Source organism: Cygnus atratus, chromosome 4 (assembly GCF_013377495.2).
Source record: "Cygnus atratus isolate AKBS03 ecotype Queensland, Australia chromosome 4, CAtr_DNAZoo_HiC_assembly, whole genome shotgun sequence".
Taxonomy (NCBI): domain Eukaryota; kingdom Metazoa; phylum Chordata; class Aves; order Anseriformes; family Anatidae; genus Cygnus; species Cygnus atratus.
In genome coordinates, this window is record NC_066365.1 from 49,759,463 (window position 1) to 49,785,522 (window position 26,060).

At 42.1% G+C, this 26,060-nt stretch overlaps 1 protein-coding gene across 2 annotated transcripts in view; it reads left to right on the top strand.

Moving 5' to 3' along the window:
- Nucleotides 1-26,060, top strand: part of SCFD2 (sec1 family domain containing 2) — a 197,263-nt gene that overhangs the window by 75,666 nt on the left and 95,537 nt on the right. For both annotated transcript variants that reach the window (XR_007708235.1, XM_035551480.2), the window contains exon 5: nt 11,506-11,755. Coding sequence is in view for 1 of the 2 variants with exons in the window: in XM_035551480.2 (XP_035407373.1) it covers nt 11,506-11,755 (250 nt within the window). In the remaining variant the exon portion in view is untranslated. The remainder of the gene's footprint in view (nt 1-11,505; nt 11,756-26,060) is intronic.

The following is a 26,060-nucleotide window of genomic DNA, read 5'->3' on the forward strand; positions in this document are numbered from 1 at the left end:
CGTATTCTGAGCTTGTTTCATTTTCCCATTCTAAAAAAGAGCAAGAAAAAGCTCTACCTTGTACAAATCAAACCATAGTGAGCATCCTCCAGTGAAGATGTCCTGTTGATGAAAGATTCCTTCCACACACAAAAATGGACGGGGAGGCTCATAAGTTACAAACCTACTCATGCGCGGGACATCTGCCTTTAATCACTATGAAAGCCCGAATCCTGTTTAAAGCACGGCGAGCCTTGTACAAGGGCTAGAAATGTCAGTAGTCTATTGTGATAACATTTACTGTACTGATTAACAGCCTCGGTGCCCTGCAGTGGACTGATAATCTGCCTTCGCATGTCTTTGTGCTGCCGTTCTGTCTCCTTCCTGTGGGCTGAGCAGGGCGTGCAGGCGGAGCACTGGAGCTTTCTCATGTACAAAATCTGCCACATTCACATATTTTGCTTTGTGGTTTATGTCATATATTCTGTCTCTGTCTATCTGCATACCAAGTATAAAATATTTTAAAGACAGTGTAAAATATGGTGAAGTTAGCTGGTGTTTAAATTCCTATCTGGAAAATGCAGTAGTGTGTGATCCAGCGTCTGGTCTCATATGATCATCTCATATAAGTTGCTGTTTTACATGGCCATCAACTTTCTTGACTCTTAATGAGTTTCAATTCCTAACATTTTGGTAATTTCTGGTAGTTTCTGGCAGGTATGTTTATTTTATGATAGCTTTTCACTAAGTTTCTCACTGTTTTTTTATAAGAAAAGGGACGAAACAAAAGGGATGGAGGGAGAGAATGCTCAGATCTACATCCATTTCCGTTGAAAATGTCAATAAGAAGTTGGATTCCGGGGATACTGTGAAAGGGGGCATGTTTTGGCCAAAGTAGTACCTTTATTCAACATATAATTGGAGTACTATCATCTCTAAGATAAAAACTCTCAAGTATATGCTTGGCCATAACTTGGTTGGAATTGTGATTCATCTGATGCTTTGGCACAATCTGACTAGGCATTGATTCTTGTGGTAATAATATATGATACATGTCGTGATGATCTGTTAATAGCAAACTTCTAGGGGCAGAATTTGACTAGATTTGTTAAAAAAAAAAAAAAAAAAAAGATAATGCATTCACAAACAAAAAAGTCTACAGGAATATTAAAACAGATTTCCTTCGAAGGAGCCCAGACAGTAATGTGGGCTCCAAAATCCTTTGTGTTTTTCACCCATTTGAAATACACTTGTTTTCCTGTATTACGTTTGTGCCAGGCAATCTTGTTTTTTTGTTTCTGGTACCAGTGCCCACCACAGACAGGCCCATCACCAGAAGTGTGGAGGCTTCCCTGAGGAGTTGTGGAACATCTGAAGTTAGCCTGGTGTAGGAGTGAAAGATGATACAAAGAACAAAGGGCTGAGAGAGAAGAGGTGCCTCAAAAGGCAAGGATGTGGCACAAGATGGGGTTATTTTGGCTGTCAAGCAGTCTCTTTTTATAATTTATTGCTCTGACAACCCTCACAGCATGTGTAGCATTTCTGTATGTATTACCTTATCCTTTCTGCTATTTCAAAATTATTTTTCCCTCACAGCCCACAATTCTTTTCACTGCTATTAAGTACTGTGCCAAAGAGTTTATGGTTTATTCACGAGATGCATTTAATGCATAGTGTTTTATTGCGTGAGACCACTGAGTTTGTGTTTTCTGCTTGTCTTCTGTTCGTTGACCCTCTGAAGTCTTTCTGAAATATGTGCACCACTTAGAGGTTCTCCACAAACTTAAGAATTGAAAAATCATGGTTTCAGCATCTGTTGTTCCTCCTGTGCCTTTTTTTTTTTTTGTCTAGTTTAAAGAGTTCCCTCATACTCTGAAATTTTCTTCTGTCCGAAGAGTTTTACGTAAATTAAAGATGTAATTCTTCCTTTTGATAAGGTAGCTCTCTCTCTGGAGAAATTCATTCCTGTGGTTGTTCTGTAGCTCTCTTTGGTATTATCTGTGGTTTTCCACAGCTTCTTAGAAATGTGTGCTCTGGAACTGGGCACTATATCAGAATTACTCCTGACAGTGCCACATACTTTTATTTCAGACCTGCTCCCCTCCTTTTTGGTACTCTCTTGGCTATGTTGTGCTTCATAGTTTTGTTAGTCCTTTTACCATGGCTTTGAGCTCAACATGTCAGTTCTGGATCAAAGATGTAGCTGAGCTACTTGGCTTTTTCTTACTATATTCAGAAGCAGCTGCCTGCAGAAGATAGGGGAAAGAGGACAAGGTTATGTGATACTCTCCGAGGCTCAACCATTTTGAGCTCTGGAACAGATGTGGTTTTTGCATATTTACTAACATTTGACAGAATTATTTTCCCCTGTGAGTTTTCCCGTATTCTTTCTGAACCCACGTAAAAGTTTTGCAGCGCAACAGCCTCTGGCAAGGAGTTCCACATTGCAGCAAATTGCATGAAGAACTACCTCTATTTGGACTGGCTTTTGCTGGTTCTTACCAGCTTTGTTTATTGCCCCTTAGTTCCTGTGTTGGAACAGAGTGAGCAGCCAATCCCTACCTCCCTTCTCAAGTCAACTCAGGATTTTTTAGCCCTTTTATATCCCCTGGGTTATCCTTTTTTCTAGCCTTAAGGTTTCTAGCTGGTGATGTGAGCAGGGATTCACATTCTTTTCTTTGTCCAGAGCAGCCCTCAAATCTTTTTCAGTAACCATTTTCTAGGACAGAAAGCCCTTCTTCTGCAGATATATTCTGTCTGTTGAACAACTAGTTTGGTTGTACTATATTTTGCTTGATTTATTCCCCATTTATTTGTTTTCTGTCCTGTGGATTCCTATCCTTCATTTTGTACTGTCTGAATGCTTTCCCATTGTTCTCTTCAAAGGTGATGTGGGTTTTAACCTCCTAGAATATTTTGTTATCCCCCTGCCCTTTTCTCAGCACTGAACCCCTACCATCTTCTGGCATTTTTCCCACTATTCCAAGACTTACAAAAACAAACGACCCCAAAAACACACACACGCACCCGACATGCATAGCACCAAGACCTTTCTCTGATGCATATTTTATCCTGACTGGGCACATACTGCTTTTTCATTCTTCTGACACAGTTTTCACTGTGCTGATTCATGTTTATACTGAACATGTCTGTAGAAGCCATCAGAGCTAAAAGCTTTTGACTGAGTGGGTTGGAAGTTTTCCCTTTTAAATTTTTGATGAGTCTCGTATGTCAAACATGCAGCGATTCAAGTAAAATTGTCCTTATACTTAAAGATCTTTCTCTAATAAAATCCAGACTTATTATCATTTTTTCAGCATACTGTTGCTGAGCCCCCATGAATCCATTAAATTATCTTAACACAGCTGTAGACTTTGATGATTTCCAACCAGAGACAGAAAAAATGGACTTTATGATGTAATGATACATCGCCAGACAGCATAACTCCCAGGGATGAGGTGATTTCTGTACTGTGGAAGATGAGATATCAATGGGTTTATTAGAAGCTTTTGTGATGGCATTTGATTTTTCTCAAAATGTATGTATAAGTCTTGCAATTCTGACATAGTAATCAGCAACTGAGTCTGCCTGTTATAAAACAGGAAAAAAAAATGACTGAATAAGTTGCAAGGTTCTTGAAAATGGGAAATTTCTACTAAACACTTGTGGTGCTCAGTAAAGACAGGTGGAAGGTAGAAAGGTAATAAGAGGAAAATTTAATTTTATTGTTCAAAATACGATTTCTTTCTGTGTCTTAAGGAAATTTGGCTAAAGAAATATAGTGGAATATGCTTCTTTGGCTATGGTATATAGGTGGAAACCATTTGCTTAGGTCATAATCGTGGTCTAGGGAGTTGTTGGCTGAAAGAACTGTTCTGGGCTTTTCCATTGTTTTGTTTTGTTTTTCAAATCACAAGGCTTGAACAGCTTGTTTAAAATATTTTTGGTGTTATCACATACTAGCTGTTAAGTGTCAGTGGCATGTTTTTGGAATTATGCAAGACACATGTTAAAAAAATCTCTGACCAGAAGAGCTTGCAAAGCTTTTTAAAAGCTTTATGTTGTAAGTTAATTTTTCTTGCCTTTGACTCATCACTTTGTTTTGTAGCGAATGCCAACATCATGTACAGATATTCAGCAGGTATAAATTGGCCAAGAACTGCTGATGCCTGTAGTACTAACTGATAGACACCAAGTAAGAATCTGGCCATATGGCAGGGTATTGAAGAAGTCATCCAAAGAGCAGGTGATAATTTATATAATTTTCTTTTATATCTCTTGGCAAACCGAAACTCTAGTTCATGTAGCCCTTAAGCCAGCGCTGTTGCATGAGGAAGCAGTCCAGTGCTTGGCCTTCGTGGCTGGTGGAAGCATGTCTGTGGCCAAGCAGTAAACCAGATCAGAGGACTGGTCTGGGCAAAACGTTCTGTTTTCATGCACTGTCACAGAAACGCTTCAGCTGACACAAAAGGAAGAGGCTGTTGTGGCGGGCAGAAGACAAGAATGAAAGAGAATTGGGAGAGTGTGTGCGTAGGATGAATGTGAATCCGTGTCTTTGGCAGCGTGGGCCAGGTTAAAAATAGCTTTTGAAGAGCTTACTGGTTTTCTTTTATTTGCTTTTATTCGTTTACATTAGAATTTTAAGACTGTCTAATATGACTGCCTGGAAATTGTCTCTGCAGTTTTGAGAACATAGATCCTGGGGCTGTGCATAGGGTGGGTGGTAAGGGCAGGAAAGGGACAGGAGATAGAATTGGCTCTGTAGGAACATTTCATTAAAGGCAGAGAGGTCCTTAAGAATAGTGACAGAGGAGACAAGCCCCTGATGCTTTTTTACTGTTTCCTGTGTCTCTCACTGTTAGTTTAGTTCTTATTTTTCTCAACTGTTTTCCTCTTTATTTGCATTCTTGGTGGATTTCTGTCTTCTATTGAGTGAATAGACAGATGCTGCCATTAGAGGAAGATGCAAGTCACTTGGTATTGACAGGGGCAAGTCTTAAACCTAATTTGGTCCCCAACAAAAGGGAATGTGATCATTCTCCCTGTCTTTAATGACTTAGTTCTATTTTTTATGTTTTTACTGTAAGTGGCCATTTACTGACAGCATGCCACACCTCCGCTCTGCTGTGAGTTCACAGGATGCTTCATCGGCCTTCTTCTAGGGCTAAAGTTTGCTCCTTCGCCCTGAAAGGCAAAACTTGGTCAGCCCTCCCTTGCTGTAAACGTAAGTTTGAGACTAAAACTTTCCTGGCATCCCAGCTCACTTCCTGTCAAAGGAAGTGTACAGCCAGTGTACCTCAGTTATCAAAATGATTGCATCCTCTTCTTAAATAGGCAGCCTAAGTAATTTTATGTTGCATATTTTGACATTGACAAATTGACTTCAAAGATCTTAATTTTTTGTGTTATGTTGTGTGTTGGTTATTCTTCAGTCATACCCTACAAATATTTAAAGAGAAAACAGAGGATACATTTTTATCAAAACCTACTTAAGTCAAGAATTATGGTGATTTCTAGAGCTTTCTATGGAAAAACATAATTTGCACGGGAAGATCATATGTACTGATTTATTGTGTCAAATTACCAGTCACCCACAGTCCATTTTTTGAAAAAAGAAATAACTGAAATGGTTGTTTTAATGGGAGTAGGGAGTACAGAGATCTCATCCATACAGGAACTACATGCAGTTGAACCTGAATCTGAGGTGACCGACCTCCTACAACAGCGAGTAACAAACTGCAGCTTCTGAGTTACGGCAGCTGAGCACTGAGGGCAGCAACTCCTTGGCTTGGCAGCGTCTCTGGTGTTTGCTAAGGTGATTACTGCTGCAGAGATCTCATCCCATCAAAGGATCTGAGCTGTTTTTGCATACCCATGTGGTCCCTCAGCGCTGTCACTTTTAACAGCCAGAATATTCACCCAGGAATCATCTGGATAGCAGGGAGGCTAATGCTCTGCAAGCCAAAATCCCAACACACAGAAAGTCAAACCCAGGTAAAACATTACAAATCAGGTACAGCAACATTAGAAAGCTGCATATCACACAACTCATGAGCCCTGTTTTCTGTCCTAAATTATCAATACAAGCAGCTTTTACTGAATAGGTCAGGCATCTACATGAGATCTGAGTGGACCTGCAGGGACATGAGGTAGGATAGTTTAAGCCTTCCCTGAAAAAAAAAAGTTGTTTTATGTCTGCTGTACACGTTGCAAAGCCGGAATACGATGCCTCCGGGCCAGCTCCTGCACAGGGCGTTCCAGAAGCGTGGGGCAGTAAATGAGCCAAGAGTTTCCGCTGATCCTTCTGCTGGTTTTAAATACAGCTGGGTTTGGGGGTTGTTTTTAGTTTTGTGTTTTTTTTTCTCAGATAAATTCTTTGCTGTTGTAAGGCCCTGTGGTTCATGTTCCAAAAAAGTCTGTTAACTCGTGTGACCTCTAAAGGAGTTAAAAATGTTTTGCTTCCTAAACTGAAAGCCACTAGAATATTTACATAATGAAGTAGTCTCTGAAGATTTATCTCCTCCATCCTCCTGGATTTTAAAAGAAAATAAATTCTACTTGCTTGAAGTTGATCTTTGCTTTAATTTTTTTAATGATGTGTTGAGGACAGTGGGCTGGATGGGAAGGGATTACGGTGCCTCAGTTCTCTTCTCAGTTTTGTCAGGGACACATGTTAATTCAAGTAAACTCTGATCCTCCTCTTCTCTTCTTCCTCCTCTGTTTTCTATTATGTAAAAGATGTCTAATGATACATATTGCTTTAGATTCATACTCAAAGTAATGCCTTCACGGAAATGCAAAACTGAGTTTATTACACTTCCTCTTAATTCCTGTCAATTCTTTAAATCACATTTTAAATGTCGATTTTGAAGTGCAATACCACGTTCACTGCTTAAACACTGAAAAGTGATTGTTGTGCTTTCTTTGCTATTGTCCCATCTGCCAAAACTCAGGCCTTTTGCAAAAATCAGCAAACTGATGTCAGTTCATTTACCCTTAGGGACAGTAAATTATTACACAGCTTAAGTTATAAAAATAAATAACTAAGGAGGGCGGAGGACAGACATGGAAAACAACAGAAATCTATCTCAAACTCTCCCTGGATTCTGAAGAGTACATGATTATAGCATTAAAATGTCCAAACAATGCAACTGAACAGAAGGCGTTAGAGCTTGAGCCTTAGCTGACTGAATTAAGCGGTGTTAATGTTTTTATACAGCCTTTGGAAAGCTCCAAATTGACCTGTTTCTCGTATTTTTATTGGCTCCCTTGATGATAGACAAATGGGGCTAACCTGAGGCCAACATAACCAGCAGGAAATTTGGGTCATGGGTAGTTACATTTTTGAACCTTGTGTTTTAGGGTTGTTCAATCAGGGTAATTGATTGATGGTTCCACGGTGCAGGGAGCTCCTCGATCATCGGAGGTGGCCGGATAATGACAATCTGCCAGTGGGTTTTGTTGGAGGCAGATTTCCCAGGTCCCTGTGGAGCTGCGCTCTGCAGCGAGGTTGCGAGTCCCTTTTTTTTCATGTGTGCTCCAGTCCAAGCGGCCTGTTTGTACAAAATAGCCTATTAAACTTGGCAATTGTATTTGAAGTCCTCTGTAGCGCCATTTCCCAAGAGATAAGGAAAAAACATTCCGGAGAAGTTCATACCCCAAAAAGACCCCGTGTGCGTTCCGAAGTTAACGGCTTATTATATCTCTTTAATTTCTTTTTCTTTCATTTTTACTTTGAAGATAAGAGGTGGCAATTGTTACTTTAAGTTGTTGAGTTGTAGCCTTCCCCTCAGTAAATCATCCTGAAAGTTTAGACCCAAATCTTTTTTTATCGTGTGTGTTTGAAAGTTTGCCTGAGATGCTGAACACGTGTGCTTTCAGGAGCTACCAGCTCCTCAAGCAGGAGCTGAAAGTGGGCTGGCTTTTATGACCATGTGCCTGCCCACTGCTTCGTGCATTTGGATAATTTGGGCATGCAAAATAGACTGTATCCTTTTCAAGAACTTGTCTTTCGTGTTGCAGGAGTATGCTAAGAGATATCCAGAGATGGGGTGAAGTAGGAGGTTTATGTGTTGAGGGGGGAGAAAGGGAACAGACAATGTGCCAGTACCAGTAGGTGGTGGTCAGTGATATATGACACGGGGCTTGCCGTTACGTGAAATTTAGATTGATACAGATTGAAGTTTGCTATCTATTCCAGAATAACTCCAGCTGTAGGTTAATTTTCAGTTCTTGGTGTTTTAGGACTGGTTGGGCTTTTGTTTGCTGCAAGTGGTTTCCTCCAAGGAGTTGCGTGCTTGTTTCGTCATTCTCCATTTTGGCGTCTGCATGACCTGAAATCAATCACAGGAGCAGACAGCTGAGAACTTGTGTGTCCAAATGCATCACTTTTCATAAAGAGATCAGGTGTGACTAAGCTGAGGCAGGTCTCTGATGAAATGGAGGAACCAACAGCCTTGTCTTGAGGGTGGCCTGGCTGACCAGCACCAAACGCAGCAGACTGGCTTTCTGGGCAGAGCAGAGCCGGCACTTGCTCTAAGTGTGATTTAACTCTCCCTGCCCAAGCACAACACATGGTGCCAAGCCTCCCAGATTTCTAAATGTTCTTTTTTTGTTCCCAAATGTTTTGACTAGTGGAGCTTTGTAATATACTGCTTCACGTCCAAAGTTGCACTTACCATTAGATTTAGCATGTGGGTTGTTAGAAAATTCTTCTCTAAGGCATGTGTTGGAATAGCATCATGACATCTGACCACATTAAAGTCCCTAGAAAGGTTGGTCCGTGGCAAAACTTGTATCCATCACAGGAACAGGGTGGGTCCCAAAGCTACCAGAAGTGGTGTTTCCTATAGCACCATCAGCAAAAATAAAAGGGTTTTGAGAGCCTAACTCCTGCTTTCTCTATGACTGAATCTGTAAAGGACCAATGTAAGTTAAAAAAATGAGTTTATGAGATGCCTTTTAGTGTTCTAAGTTTGTCAAAGAACAGAGAAAACAAAATACAGCCAAGGCCAGGAGCCCCTGAAGAATTGCATGGAATATGGCAGGGGACAAAACTTCCCCTTTGTGTGCTCAGGGTTAGGCTCTGAAATCCCTGACCAGCTTAGAGCTAATGTTATGTATGCAGTTAAAGGCAATTGCATGATTTTGTTGTTGTATGAACCTGTATTTCTCTCTGTTTGGTTTGGTTTGGTGGTTTGTTTGTGTGGGTTTTCTTGCTTTCAGTGAGTCTATTTAAAATATATATTATTGGCTGTGGTGCCTATTTACCGTGACTGGGCTGTTTGAAGTCAGTGCAGTAGCAACCGAGAACAACTGTTTGCTATCTAGATTCTTTGGCTAATAGGACATTCGATGTTTCCCTTTACGCTTGAATCGATCCCCACGTTTTTATAGGGAGCTGCTTGCTGATCGCAGGGCGAAGGGCATGGTGCGGACGGTGGCGTTGCAGGAGACCTCTGAGGTCTGACAGGTCACCGCTGCCCCCTGAGGACGGCTGTGCCACTCTCCTCCTGCATCTCCTGCTCCTACTCCTCGCCTTGTGCTGACCCTGCTCCGAACCTCAGCCCACCAACGAGGAGCAAACCAACTCGCAGAAGAAGGCGAGCGTGTGGAGATTTCACGTGGAGGTGTGCTGCAAAGGAGGCAGTTCAGTGGTGTGCTCCGGTATGTGGCTGTCTTGAGCAGCAGAGACCCACGTGGTGGATCTAAAACCCAGCCCCTCTGTTACGTGATGTGGATGGCAGTGTGGCACTTCATGGGATTTGTGTCTGAAGTCTCCTTTTGACAACCACAGAAGAGCTGTACAGACGCTTCTTTCTCCTCCCACTGAGGTGAGAAGAAGCAAGTGCAATTTCAACTCCCGAGCGCCTAGGAAATGTCAGCATAGGCGCAGATTTCCCCTCCTTTTCTCTGCCAGACTTCGTCTCCTCACAAGCACATTATGATGATCTCTTAGCCTCCTGCTCCCCCCTTCCACGTAACCTTTGCCTTTTTCACCTGACAGCCTGGATGTGCTGTGGGAATGAATCTGACCTACACAGCAAAGAAGGCTTTTTCGGTGGGAAGGACCCCTGCAACAGCAGCAGAAGCTGGCAAGTGTGCTGTGAAGGGGGCAGAGGGAGAAGAGCACACACAAGGCAGGTGATCGCTGCCCTGGAGAAAGGCAGCCTGTCCTCACTCCTGTCATAGAGGTCCTCTAAGAAGCCATGCCAGTCACTTAAACCACGCGCTTCATGGGTGGTTCCCTCTGTTTCTAATTTTCTGGGTCTCTGACCTGAAAGCACAGGGTCAGGTTTGCAGATGTGCTGAGAGCTCCCACTAGCAACTGATGTCCGTGGGAGCCGGGCTTTGAACTCTCTGCTCAAGTACAAAGGCCAAGGAAGAGGCCCAAAATGTAGAAGACATATTTGACCTTGGGCTTTGCCATTTTTATCCATACTGAAAAGAGCGATGCTCCAGTTCTCTCATCCTGCTGGTACACGGAGAAGATCTAATCATTAACAGCTTTTTAAGTGCTAAGATGCTGCTATTGGGAGTGCCTAGGAAAAAACTTCCAGGAAACTAATGAATTTGCTGCCTGAGCAGCAAATAAGTCCAGGGACCATAAGCTGACAAATGAGAATGCAAACATTGATCAGTGTTTCATTAAATGAGCACTGCCTACTCCGTATGCTGCATGGGGCAGGAGTTCAGCAGGGGAAAAGCTTGGCAATGTGTGGCTAGAGACTTCCCAAAACTATATATAAGGACACAGATTACTACTGCACAGGTGGGCCTAATCCTGGCTAGCTGTTGATGTTAGCTCTGCATCTAAGCAACATTCCCTCTTGTAGTTTAAATAACACAATTTTTGTGTACAGTCCTTGCAATCCTTGAAATACGGGGTAGTTTGAGTCTATGCTGCTGACCAATTTCTAAGGCCCAGTTCTGTCATCCTCTGCCTGTCCTGCAAGGTGCCATGGCTGTAGCACCAGAACCAAGAGTGGTTTGGATGCCTAACGTGGAGCGCTTCGGTGTCTCTTCCTTTGGGTGGTACTGGTCCTTCTAGGCAAATACTCTGAGAGTGGCAATAGCCAATGATATTTAGGGAGTACACACAAATCTGGACTTTTTCTGCTGTCCATTCTCCGTGAACTTTCCCAGCATCTAAGTCTTTTACACTAGGAATGTTGGAGGATGCATCCCTCACCAGTCCTTTCAATGTCCAGTTATAGACCTGTCATCCAAGAATTTGTTTGTCCCATTTTGAAGTTGCTCATTTGGTCTCCACAACATCCTATGTGAAGTTTTGTACTGCAGCACGTGGTGAGCAGTAGGTCTACACTGAGCTTATTCATTGCTTCTGTCATTTCGTAAGCTTCAGTCGTAGACCGCCCTCAGCCTTCTCCTTGACAAGCTGAGGAATCCTAGCATTTTTAGAATTGCCTTTCACCCAAATTCGTTGCAGAAGTAGTAACTCATGCTGATGCGGGCCAGGAGTATGTCTGATGCTAACGGATAAGCCCTACACTTTCTGTTTTGCAGAGTATCGGAGAGTCAGAAATGCCCAGCGTGTTGAACCAGTTATTGACAATGATCAAGTCTTACAATGAGAGGATGCCGGATGACTATACCTGTGAGGACTTCCTTGTCTTGCTGGTATACATGTATTCTGTCGTTGGAGAAATCAAAGGTGGAAAAGAGCTGGACAAAGCCGAAGAAGAAGTGAAGAAGGCTCTAGCCAAGGCTATTTGTGATGAACCAGAGCCATCTCCTTTGTTGCAGAAAATTACAGGTAGGATTCTGCTTGTGTGGTGAGAGCTTGGATGGCGATGAACATGGGAACTAGGAGGAGCATATAAAAGCAGCTTGACTCGCCTGTGGTGCAGAGGGTATGTGAGTAAGCATGAGGATTTCCTGTAGATTTGTTCCATCTCTGATGTTCACGTATGCCAAATGCTGACAGACTGTACTTGAATAGTGCTGAGTCCGATGAAAGCTCTACAGTTTGTCCTTTTTGTTAGAGATTGGCTAAGTTGGTGTGTTTTCGTAAGGTAATCTTTTCTACAGTTTCTTTCATTGATCAGTGTAAAGTTGACCTTGGAAAGTCAAAATTAATTCTGGAAATGTGTTCAGTGAACCACAGTTGTTTTGTGAATACTAGGGTCTGGCCTGTCTGGCATAAAAGAAGAAATGTGTCTAAAACCAACATCGAGCTTTTTGCTGAGACGACATGAATGTTGGCCTTTAAAAATAGCACACTAAGCCTTTTTTTAGGTGAGCACTCAAAGAGTAGGAAAGCCTTGACCTCTTGCTACCAATGTCACATGTGAGAAAAAAATATTGTTAAAAAAGTTCCTTAAAATGAATGAGCTATGGCTCGAGGGTGGCGTATCTGAATGGCGGAAGAGATCTGTCTTCCTGCTGTGGGTTTTCGTAATGTTTACTAATAGTGAACAGGTCATTGACCAGGTCACCTTTGAGATAGGGAGCATACAAATATAAATCAAAATGATGTAAGGAGCTTAGCATTGAAAGCCTTTGCCAAGAATTTGCCTAAGTGGAGAATCTCAAGGGCAGTAGAATAAAAGTGCTGTTGGTTATTCTGATATTATTCTCTGTGGACACTTCTGCTTCAGAGTACAGGTGTTCTCTGACTGGTCTGCTGTTGCTTTGAGTGTAAAATATTTTGTTAGAAGATTCTTACTGTAGAATGGGCATTTCAGCCATATTTGCATTGTGTGGTTATTTTAATCACCTTGCCATGGTGCCTGCAGTCTGTAGCTATTCGTGCCTGGCAGTTTTTCATATTTTTTTTTGACTTTTACTCTCCTTGTTTTCAATATGTACTGCACATCCTAATCCACTACTTGGCGTTTCAATTGCAACTTCAGCGGTGTCTTCTACAGGATAAGGTGCAGTCTAGCCCCTCACTTCTAAATCTCCATGTTCATATTTTGCCTTTTTTCCTGTGATCCTCAGTGTTTTGAATCACATTTTTTTTCTGTTGCGCCTAAGTGGAGGAAGATCTGAAATCTCTAAAACTTCTGTCCAGTACCAAAGAGAAGCCACATTTCTACGTACATAGAGGCTTCCATTGTTGCTCGCTGTGGTGGTCTCAGTTTATGTATTTGCAAGCACAGATGGAGATCAAAATACACATTGTGCTTGTGTTATGTTACATAACCTGTCAATATTTCCATAATTGATGAACATACTTTTGTGTTTGATTTCCAATATACATGCTTCCTGAGTAGAAAAATGAATATCTGGGTTTTCTTACTCAGCTTCCGTGGAGATGAGCAGGTGAATGAATGTTTCAGCGCAAAGTTTCTTTAGTTTATGAAATAAAATTAATTTTCTGTTTTTGCACAGTTGATGGACTGTTAGAAGCATAGTGACTGAAGTATGATATTCACGTTCTTATGCATAAGTATTTGCTCTGCTATGTGGGACATGGGACTATGAACCTTCAAGTTTATCAAACTTATGGTTTGTATGGGCTGCTTTGGAAAATTTTGATGTTGGAGAATAGAAGGGTTATTTCATTTTTTTGAAGTATTTGTGGTGAGTTGACTCCAGTCAGCAGCCAAGCACCCACCCAGCCGCTTACTCTTCCTCCCCTTACTCCCAAGCAGGATGGCATGAGAAGACAGCAGGAACAGAAGTGAAAAAACTTGCAGGTCAAGATAGGTGAAGGAAAAGAAAGGAAAAAGAATAAATGAAAAAAAGGCAATCACTCACCACCTCCTACAAGCAGACTGATGCCCATCCAGGTTCCAACCTGTGGCCACTTCAGGAGCTAAAACCGTATTGTCGTCTTCTTCTACCCCAGTTTTCATTGCTGATCATGACATTATATGGCATGGAGTATATCGTTGGCCAGCTCAGGTTGTGGCAGCTGTGTGCTGTTCAACTTTTTGCCCACCCTAGCCTACTTGTTGGGGAGGCAGAGTGGGGGAAAAGGAGAAAGCCTTGACACTATGCAAGCACTGTTTAACAATAGCCAAAACATTCATGTGTTATCAATACTGTTTTACCCACAAATCCAAAACACGGCACCATGTCTTCACTGCTGCTGTGAAGGCATTTAACTCCATCCCAGCCAGAACCACTTTAAAATCTTAATGGACGGTTAAAGCCAAGCATGTCATTGTTACATTACAAGGTTAACTGCATAACACAGAGCCAGGATCCTTACAACCTTCAATTCCTGTATCTGTGTGTAGCAAAACCACATCTGTGCTTTTTGCACATGTAGATGACAGTATTGCTCCTTGCTTTCATGCCTCTTCCATTTATCAGCGTTCTTTGTTTTTACATCTGATTTAGAATGACAGTTCTTCTGACATATACATAGAAGAGGAAAAAAACATATTAAAACTTGTTGTCATGATCGAAAATAAGGATTGTCTTGGGGAGGGAGTTACAAAATGGAATTTCTAGGAATACCCCTTTGGTAGTTTCCAAGCCTTTATTCATCCAACAGCTTGTTTTCTCAGTAGGAGTGGAATTTGCTGAATTTGTAAATTGCTATGTTTGCTGAACAGATGAATTGAGAAGACTGACTGAGAAAACACGAGCAGCCTTAGACCTTCTTTCACGTAACCCGTATGTTGCCAAGCCTGTGTTCCACATCCTGCTCCCTTCTGAATCTTAGGCACCTTGCTTGCTGCTTCAGAGTTAAAGCAAACTGGGTTGGGAGCAGCCCTGAGGAGAAGGACCTGGGGGTGCTGGTTGATGAGAAGCTTGACACGAGCCAGCAATGTGCGCTTGCAGCCCAGAAAGCCAACCATATCCTGGCTGCATCAAAAAAAGCGTGGCCAACAGGCCAAGGGAGGTGATTCTCCCCCTCTCCTCTGCACCTGTGAGACCAATATAAGAAGGACATAGGCATATTAAAAACGAGTCTAGAGGAGGGCCACAAAGATGATCAGGTGGCTGGAACACCTCTTCTGTGAAGAGAGGCTGAGAGAGTTGGGAATATTCAGCCTGGAGAAGAGAAGGCTCCAGTGAGATCTTATAGCAGTCTGCCAGTGCCTAAAGGGGCCTCCAGGAAAGCTGGGGAGGGCCTCGTGGTCAGGGGCTGTAGCGATAGGACAAGGGGTAATGGCTTTAAACTAAAAGAGGGTAGATACAGATTAGTTATAAGGAGGAAATACTTGACTATGAGGGTAGTGAGGCACTGGCACAGGTTGCCCAGAGAAGCTGTGGGTGCCCCATCCCCGGCAGTGCTCAAGGCCAGGCTGGATGGGGCTTTGGGAAGCCTGGGCTGGTGGGAGGTGTCCTTGCCCATGGCAGGGGGCTGGAACTGGGTGGTCTTTAAGGTCCCTTCCAACCCAAACCATCCAGTGATTCTGTGATTCTATGAAATCCAAACTGGATCTGTGTACCGAGCACCTGCAAGCTTTCTTTCACAGCATAGCAGGAGTACTTAATTTGTAGCGGGGCTGAAAGATGGGGAATAGATGACAGAACCAGTTTCCCCTTTTGGTACAGTAGCTCAGCGGATATAATGCCAAGACATCATCTGCTTCCAGCAGAACGTGCTATGAACTGCACACCCGACCGTTCCTGTTAGCAGATAGAAGCTGGCCTATTGTCATGAATTCAGCCCAGCTCTGCAAGGCAGCAGCAGCTGTGGACCTGTGTTGGTCCTGTTCAGGACATACGGTGTTCTCTCATTATTTTACTTAGTTGGAAACAAGAGCAAAGCTTTGTTGCTCTTAAATGGCCACAAAATTGAATTGGACCAAAATCTATTTCAATAATTCTTGGAATCTCTCATTCATGATAAGAGCACAGCAAAATGTTCGCGATCTCTTATTGTGAGAGTTCCATCGAGGGAAATGAGAGGATTAATGTTAAATTGGACTTGTCAGGACAGAAAGCTAAGCCAGTATGCTGGGTAGATGCAAGATATGTGCCTTGGCTCACTCATCGCCTTCGTGTTCCCAAGTGGGCCTGCAGTTCCTGAGCATTCACTCTCCGTTCTGCAGTACATCTGCTCTTACTGAGTGGCTCAAAGGAAAGCGGAGCTGCAGGTTAAAGTTTCAAGCGCTGCTAATGATGTATGATCGGACAGTTTTTGTTGTAGTGACAGATAGCAAAATTCATTTTTGCCTTTAAAAAGGCATACAAAAGTAATACTATTTAGGCTGCAAAGCCAAGCACTTCAAAGTTGAGAAATGCCAGTAACTCCGTTTCCCATACAACCATTATTTGACTCCTGTGTGCACTGTAGTGCAGTCTTCAATTTCATGATTACATAGTGTATTTTCTTTGAGCAATTGCTGCTTTCACTGTATGGACTGAACACCACAGAGAACCAGAAAAAAAATATAGCTTCAGTTATTCTTACACATGATGAATAAGTACTGTTAAAGTGCTCTCCATGACTCTCCGTGTGATATTCAGCAAGTACCTTTCACTGGGTCTTAGCTTGCAGTCTTTGCTTTGTGACTCATTTTGGAGCATAAAGAAGAAAAGCATTATATACGTTTTCAGGTACTAGTGATTACATTTCTTTGAACAGAGAGGACTTTTTGCGCTGCTTCCTCATACACCTTGTGCCTGATGTCTTGGCTTCAGTTTGGTCCCAACACTGTACTAAGACTGCTTTTGGATTCTTGGTCAATTTAAGCTGAAGTTAAAAGCCATATTCAGCTGTGGCTCCTCACTGCTGCCTTAGCCCTTGGCTTTCCTTTTCTCTGCAAAGCACGTAACGTGTGCAATCTTGACAGATACACAGTTCTAGTTTCTTTTGTTGATCACACTGAATCACTTAAAAATAAAATGCAAAACCCTTATAAAGACATTTCTGTCCTTCATTAAGGTTTTGAGGTCATCAGTCAAAATAATAGTTGGGTTTATTTGAGGTGTCTTTTATTCACGTTATACTTGTTAAGTACAAACTTACTTATCTTTCCGGAGCCTGTGCCTGTAGGAAATTTCCAGTGATGTGCCTGCCTCACAGAACTGGTGCAAACTCCCCCAAATGTGTCTCATCGGTGCACACGGGGTTGTTTGTACTGTGTCTGTTTTTCTGTTATTGTAACTGGATTAGTATTTGCAGCAGTGGAAAAGGAAGGGATTCTCAGAGCTGTTAGCCTGTCCGTATAGCTGGACACACTAGATTTCCCAGAGGTAGCCTAGGCTATTACAGCACTCTGGAGAATACGCTACGGTGCAGCACTTGCGTAAGCTTATATTGTGAAAGATGCATAAGCACTTGCAATTTCCTGGTTTTTGAGTGTTAGGCTTTTCAACCTTATCGTTGCCTGAACATATGTTTTCCAAAATATATATAGTACATCAACATTTGCATTTACACCTTAGTTCATTGAAGCACTGAAAAAATCTCCTAACTGTTAATTAACTTGAAAATGCAACGTGTTAGTCACCCAGCGAGATTTAGGAATATGACAATATTTTTGCGTGCTTAATAATATAAAAATCTATTGGTGGTGTTGTGTTTGATGGAACTGTTAAATAATACGTGTTGTGGTAGACTATCTTAATGCCTTGGGTAATAAAACTGAATGTAACAGTTCCAAGATTTCTCATGGGTGTAATTTACCACAGACATATGTTCTTCATCACAGTTTCCAGCAGAATGTTACAGATTGGAGGGGAAACAGAATAGACCAAAACATAATGGATAATGATGCTTTGCAACAGAATGCTGGATTCGGGGACATTTTTGGGGGGTCTTTTGGCAGCTGTTAAAAAAAAAAAAAAAGATGTAAAATATCCCCTTTATTTTTTCACCTGATCTGCTCGTGTAGTTTTGTAAATATCCACGCAGAGCCGTGTGCAGCTCAAAACCCATCCAAAAGCGATGCTAATAGACTGAAACTGTATGTTTTCAGCAGCTCCACTCTGTCTCCTCCATCTGTGAGCCTCCGCGGGAGCCCTGCGGAGCAGCTGTGCCACGGGTGGCGAGCTCTGCGGGGCAGCGAGCAGAGCCCCCTCGAGCAGAGCTGTGGCTCTGTGCCGGGAAGTGCCAGGTAGCAGCATGTAAGAAGTTTTTTTTTTTTTTTAATTTTTTTTAGCCCCGAAATGGACTTCTGGACTTTTTTCCTTGTCTTTTCTAAATTCTGTGTGCTAAAGTGTGGATGTTGCCTTATTGCATTAGAAGCATGGTGTCTCAGCTGGAGTATTCTGCTTCCATTCACAAGCTACCTGGTGGCATCATTACCTTACCCCTAGCTTGGCCCAAGTAACATGAATCCTAAAATCAATACTTGCAATAAGCATTTGCGTTCCTCGACAGGGACAGCCGGTTCTCTCAGAGATCAGAAACCCTCGCTGCTGTTTGGCTGTGTTCTTGGCTTCACTGCTATTTTGAAGCAGCAGCTTCCCAAACCCGGTTGTCTGATGGGTAGGTAGCTCCGGACCTATTTCCTTTGCTGAAGTTATAATGGAGCCCTTCTACATGTCATTGAATGTGCTGTCCCCCTTGTCTAGGGACACAGGAAACCTCCCTGCCCCTTTTTCACAATGCAGAGGTAGCTCGGTTATTTGCTAGTCATTTCATCCCTCCCCCAGCATTCATGCAGTTCGTGAAAATATCATGAAACTACCGTTGTTTGAAACCATAAAATCCAAGGATAACATCTGTGTGATTTTAAATTCTACATGATTTCAGAGTAGTTGCTTTTATCAAGAGTATTTCCATAACGTGAATAGTTTCTACAAGTTCAGAGAAAAGCTGGCCCAATCACTGCCTTGTACTGTAGCTTATTTCCATGTAATCCATGAGTTTAACAACAGAACTGATAAAAGAAAAGTCATGACTTAATGGCAACCTGTAGACAAATTAGAGGAGAATTATTCCAGTATTTCAATGTAGTATAGGTATTTATACTAAGAAATATAACTGGCTATATTTATCTAAAACAAAGCTGCAACCAAATTGTTTCTTGTTATGATTTGGGGAAAAAATAGAAACATCTAAATTAAAAACCGTCCCTTCTGAGTTTTCAAAGAAATGGAATGCAAGAAATTCAAAGTTCTTCTGTTCTTTATTTTGAAAATTTAGAAAAGTCTTAAGCTGTGCTGTCTTCCAGGCCTTCTCAAGCTCCCATTTTGCCTATTCACACTCCAAGAGCTCCACGTTTGTATAATCTGCGTAGAAAATAGGAGCAGTGTGCTAGCAGTGCTGGCTCCTGCCAGGGCAGTCCTGCCTGCCCTGGGCACAGGGCTGGTGTAAGGACTGCTCCTTGCTTCCAGGCGTGTGGGGGAGTCTGGCTGCAAATAGGTTAGCAAATAGGGATCAGTTCTCCACCAGAGCTAACGTTATAAACTAAACTGTTTATGTTAAAAGTTCATAGAGTGGGTTACGGAGGGTGGGGGAATACCTCGACACGTCGAATAGCTAAACATTTTGAATGTCCAGACAAGCTGCTCTCTGAAATACCGATTAGCTCCTTCATGTCGCTGATGCTAAAGGGTCATTTTGAAATCGTGACGAAGACTCTTCCCAGCAGGTTCAGCCACGGTTGTCCGTGTGTGATTACGGGCTGTGTGGTTCAGGTTCTTTCTGCCATGCTGCCTGTCCCCGGCAGTGGGAAGAGATGGCTTTGCACCGTGCAGCCCTCCCAGGCTAGTGTAGAGATGAGGCCAGTTCCAAAATGTGAGTTTGTTGCTCAGGATACTTTTTTTTTCTGCTGCCCCAGCTGCTTTTATAGACACCTAAAATACCCCTCCCTCTGGCTGGCAGGGTGTGTGTGTGTAAAGCTGAGCATGAAGATGACCTCCTGGTATCTCTGTTACTTTCTTGATGTCTTTTGGCCATGATCCAGTGGAAAGTATTTGTGATGCTCAAGTCCCAGAGGATGGTGAATCGGACTTTGTGGCAGGCTGACTACCATTTGTCCTGCCAGGAGCACCAGAAAAACAGGAGAAAAGCTGCGTGGAGAGGCTGCGTGAGAGAGCTCCTACAGTTTAACCCTGAGATGTTTCCACTGCTTGAACGTTTCAGTCCTTTGCTTCATGATAACAGAGCAATTGTGGAAAAAATGAGTATCTCAGGATACGTGAAGTGATATCTGATTCATTCAACAGTCAAAGAGATTCTCTGCCTAGGACCCTTGAGCGCTCTAAGACCTCTGTAACTTTCTGTTGTGACCTTTTTCAGGGCTTCTTCCCATTTCTGTTCAAAACCTACAAACATCATATAGGAGACAAGCAAGCTGTATCAGCTGTTGCAGACTTCAGGCTTTGCAGTGCTGCCTGGCTGGATTCCTGGGTTATTTCTCGGCAGAGGGCTCGCAGTTCCCTGAATCCCATGTGCTTCAGTGCTCAGGAGCCCTGGCTGCCCCTGGAGACGGGGAGCAGATCCCACAGCTCCAGTGCTGGAGCGCTCCCCGCTGCACGAACAAGCGACGCGGAGAGGAGCCTAATGAACTGTTCGGGAGACAAATTGTTTGCGTTAGCATTCCAGACTAATTTATATCTAAACTTACATATGTGTATATTTTGCGTGGCTTTAAAAAAAAAGAATCAGGCGTGTGTTAAAAAGCCGTAGTACTAAAGGTGAGAGAATCAGGCTGCTGGGATATTTTGTTTGGATTTCACAGCGCACGTTAAAATGCAGGGTAGAAGACAATCCCGATGGAAGCTCAGTGGCCTAGCTTTTTCCCTTTTTTTTAAAGCTTTCATATGTTGCCTATTTATTTTGTCTTCAGCACCTGGTCTCAGTTGGCTCCAAACAGGATAGTAATTTTCATGGAAGTGTTTATAACATGAAGTCTTTTTTTTCTTTTTTAACATGAGACATATGCCTGCAGCTCTGCAGGCCCCTGACTTGTTGCCAACTTAGCAAGACAGCCAACTGAAACAGGAAACTGATATGGTGCAATTTTCATTAATGATTTATATTATTTTTCAGCATGCAAATCCAATAGCATTTAAAAGATGCTCCTAACAGTGAATATCTCTTTGCTTTAAGCTTAAAGTGAAAACAGAAGCTGCTTTAGAATTAGGGAACTTTTCAAAAGGTGCTTGTCTGTGTATATGGCAAAGTGAAATTCTTTTTTTTTCCTTCTTTCCTTGCAAGCCACCTCCTTGCAAAAAAAAAAAAAAAAAAAAAACAGTTTTGGCATATTGTAAAATTATGAGTAAAGTCTTGCTGTTTTGCAGAGCACACCCAGCCTGGCAAACCAGAAATGGTGAAGTATTAAATAGCTGTCAAATTAAATGAAAGACAGAAAGACAGAAAGAAGGAAGGAAGGAAAGAAAGAAAGAGAGAGAGAGAAAGAGAAAGAAAGGAAGAAAGAAAGACAGAAAGGCAGACTTGTCCGTTCCGAGCAATTCCGCCCTGTTCTCTTGATTCCTTGAAGCTGCATCCTCTGGCAGCACACAAGGACAAACAGCATTGCCTCAGCTGGGACAAGGAGCAATAACTTTCAGCTTTAGGTATTTGTAGTTGTTTTTGCCAGCGTGCTCGTGGCGATAATTCTGCCACGCTTTCCATGATATTTTATCGAGGTGAATTCTGCCCTTTGAATTTTGGGCAATCAACCTCCAGGCTAGCAATCTACATGTATTTTAATGATAATGCAATACGTTGAAATATGGTATGTCAAGAAGCAGTCGAGCCCACATGTAAAATGGAGTCATAAGGCTGTGCGTTATCACAGTGTGAAGCCAAAGAAATCTCTTGAATAATTGATACAACCCATCCTTTATTTTGCAAAACTATTGTTGTGCTGTTTTTCTTAATATCTCAACAGCAGATCCAGGAATATAATATTCTAGAATGTAGCAAATAGCTCAGCAATTTATGACTTTAAACATGCATCATTTGCCCATGCAGCTCACTAGTCAGCATGCCCTATTCTTCCCTTCTTATCTCAAGCTTTTGGCTCTGGAGGTCTTTTCTTCATTTGATCAGTATAGTCACGATAATTTGCTTTTACATGTACTGTAATTAAGGGTCACGTACCGCCTCTGTATAAATCAGTGTGAAAGCTTACAGTGCTCCTCCTGCTTACAACAGTCCTGAGATCAAGCTTAAGGAACAGATCAAACTATTGTGGTCTATAGAGCAATGCAGATATAAGGGGATAGGCAGGATTAAATACTTTAATTGATCTGTTAACCTTGCTAATGTAACTTTCCCATTTAAAAACCTCCCTTAGAGTTGTTGTTAGTGCTACAACTGTTTTTGTTTTCACTAACATCTAAATGTTGTCACACAATACAGAAGTTCGAAAGCACAACCTTGTTTAAGTGAATGCTTTCTCACAAATCTCTTCTTATGTAGCCAAGCCCTTGCCATAAACCTAAGAGGTAGATCTGTTGTGGCCTTGTATTTTAAATCAACATGGAGAATGTGCTCTCATATTTCCTTTCTCCTTATTTGTTCTTGTTTAGTTTTAAATTTTATAGTTGAATAAATGTCACCTCTGCTGGTTAAAGTTCAGGTCGAGTTACATTTTGCTGTGACCCTTCTGCTCTGTTTTGCAGACGCTGGGACTGTGGTCTGGCAAGGCAGGAAGGTTCGCAGATCATAGCCTAAGGATTTTTTTTTTCCATTCTTTCTTGGGTATCCTTTTGTCAGGCAAGGAAAGTAATCTTTGTAAAATTGGATTGAGGGAGTTCTGTCAATTAAGAGTTTTGTGTAAATAACAAAGGAATGTTTGTGTCCTACATAATTTTAGAAAGCATTATGCATCACTTAGGGTAGTTTAGAACCAGATGTCTAATTCTGTTTTAATTTCCCACTTTATTCATTAAAAGAAACATTATTGTAGAAATACTTGCCTGATGAGAGGTGGCAACAGCCAGTCATAGCCAATTAGACACATTTATTTAATGAAAAGCAATACAAATATGTATTTGACTTGCGTGGAATTGTGTTAAAGTGAGGAATGCATGGATATAGGTCCTGGACCTGCTGGTTTATTCAAGTGTACTTCTTCAGGCTTAGGTTTCTGCTGCTGCGTTTGCATGTTTGTTATACAGACCTGTGTACACCATGTGTACTCATGCAGCCCCAAGACTTTAAAAAGAAAAAAAACAAAAGTCAGAGGAAGCAATTAGGGAATACAGAGACATGGCAGAGGCACCCTCATGTTAGCTTGGAGGGGGTTTCTTAGAATGGAGGAGGTTGCAAATGAGAAAAACCTAATATAATAAACACTTGGAAAGAGCCTTGCTTCTAGTAGCCATGCCTCATAGGTAAGAATAAGGTGTCACAGAAAGAGAATCTAACTCTCCAGCTCCTTCATCATCTTTCTGCTTCTGCCCCTTTCTGCCATGATCTCCACACTCTCCTCATATTCCCTGCAAGTCCTGTACGCTAAGGGAGGCAAGAATCCTCTGGCAGAAGAAATGACACGGGCTAATCAATTGCATCCATATCTTAATGTTGTCCATGTCAGGGAACCAGAGTTCTGGCATGCGTTAACTGTTGAGTGCTTAATTTCACGAACTCGCTCTTGTTTCTTTGATGCTTTCAAGCTAATATCCCGAGTAAGCAAACAAAACACGTACAAGCTGAAACAACATTTTGACTGTAGAGAATGATATTATTTTACTGGCAAGTTCCAATAACTTGGCTGCACGGCATAGCTGTCTGCTGCTTGCCCAAGTGAAGTGCTCAGGGCAGTTGCAGGTTGGCTTCCAAGTGGACCTGCCTCTTCAGCAGGTAAATGTGCCGGGTGGCTTTTGCAGGTATTTGACAACAAGAGAGTACTGAGGTTTATGAATAATGGATTGATTGAGATTTTCTGCCTATATTCCTTTAGCTTCTTTTGTCCCTTCATGCTATAGCCCTTTTCTCCCCACTATCCATCTCATATTCCTCCCTGTCCATCTTTTTACTTCTACTCCCGTTTCCTGTCCACTGCCGCAGTTCTTCCCTCATCCTCTCCATTTCCCGCATGGATCCAGTCCCCTCTTAGCTTCCTGTTTCATTCATGTTTTTTGTCTACCTCCTCCTAAACCATTTGCTCTCCCCAGGCTCCCACCTGTAGTAAAGGTCAGGTTGCAGAGGCTGGATGCTGCTTTATTTCTGTTTGTGATTATTTATCTGTGCCTTTCTCTTCGCTTCACATTCTGTAAATTCTCCATTCTTCAGAAATGATCTTATATTAAGTCCATCTCCTTCCTTTGGCACTTTCCTTGTCTAAAGGATATTTTACTTCTAGTTAATGGCACCTGAGTTACATTCAGGGTGGTTCCTTCTCATTTCTTCTGTCTTAGGAAGCATTTTTCTGTGCAGAAAATACACATTTACATGGCATATAGTTCAAGAAAGAAGAATATGTAAAAGAGATAATATATACTCGTTTACAGCTGATTTTATGAGGCGAGAAGTGACAATCTTTGTTATTTTTCCTTCCATTTTCCATCTGCTTCTCCAGCAGTGCCGTGTTCCTGGCAGATAGATAGGAACTGGGAATGCCTCATGCTGTTTGTTTTGCAGTAAGAGGGGATTTCTGCCCATTTTAATGCACACATCCCTTCCTTAACATGCTGCCTCCATGACCTGGGTCTGAGGTGCCCATCTTGCGTGTTGCCTGTACCAATAACTTCTTCCAGTTTCTTACTTGTAACAGTAGAAGGAACCGCTTGGTTTGTTTTCCTTTGTAGCAGCTGTTCATTTTGCTGGATTTAATATCTGTTTGACTCCGGATTATTCACTAGTATCTCTTTTCTGGTTTCGAGGAGATAAACCGGGATGAGTCATAGAGCACTTATTCCCAGAGATAGCTTCAGCAACAGAAGAGGGACCGTGAATACTTCAGGCAAAAGTACTTGATATTGGGCATAAATGGTATGAAGGTCACTGGTTTTTGTTGTTTTTCTCCCTGCCTAAGTAGATGAAGTTCTCTTCAAACAGGCTGCAGAAATACCAATTAGTGTGCTTCATTCTGAAATGTAATCAAATTTAAAATGTAAAAAATCCCTCTCGGCTACAGTACAGTCGGGGCCCCTAATTATGAAAGGCATATGTTCCCCTCCATCTTTCTTCCCTCCACCCATGTAGATAATCGTCCTTCTAGAATGATTTCTTCTTTGGAAAAATCTTTGTGACGTTCCACTCCTGCTTTGCTCAGAGCGATGCTGTTATCTGTGCATTAGTTTTATGTCGTTGGATTCTCGCAGGATAATACACAAGATAGTTACCCTGATTGCTTGCTGTTTCGTGTGTCATCTGTGTTTTTGGAATATCTCAAGGCCTGTCAGTCTTCCGCTGGGGATTACATCATTTGGGGGTCTCAGCCGTTCTGAAACAAAAGCATACTTCAGTGGTAAGATATGTATGCCCGGACACTTGGCAGTCTTTCAAGACTATAACTTGACACGGAGTTAATCTCAGATTCTTCTATTCATAGTAACTAAACAATTATTTCCATGCGCCTTTTTTTTTTCTTAATGAAGGGTTTTCTTTACAGATGGTAATTACTGACATAAAATACATTTCCCTTTTTATTTCCAGCCACTGCAGGATTTATTCCAAGGTGGTGATTTTGGTTTCTGCCTAGCCTTTGAAAGTTTTGGCAATGCTGAATTTAAATTAATAATTGTTTCTGTAGCGGTGAGCCTGATCTTGTTTGAAATGTGCCAATTTCTGCATTATTAGCTTGCCTCTCTTTCTGGGGCAGACCTCTGGGGAGAAAGTTACCTGCACCTGCCCAGCTACCTCATCCCGTATCAAATTATAACAGCAAATCACTATCACAAATTGTATCACCCGTCACTTAAGCACCAGCTGTGTCGTGAAGGTTTCATAAGGGTTTAATTGAAACACAACTTGCTGCACTGGGGTGAATTTCATCATAATACAAAAGAGTATAATATAATACACAACGTATAAGAATAAAAACAGCTTCAGAGCTGGTACGAGAAGAATGCTAGAAAAACCAGCAATGCAAATTGGATTGAGAATTTGCTGTGTGCAGACTCCATCTAGACTTTGATGTTATTCCTAATATTTTGTTAGCTTTAAAACACACGTACTGTATTTAACTTGCCCTGAGGAAAACCTTCCTGCCAGCCTGCCACCTGGGCACCCATTTGGGGCTCCTGGCCGGTGGGTCAGGTGCCAGCGTCTGCACCCACAGAGGATCCGAGCTTGTGTTGGG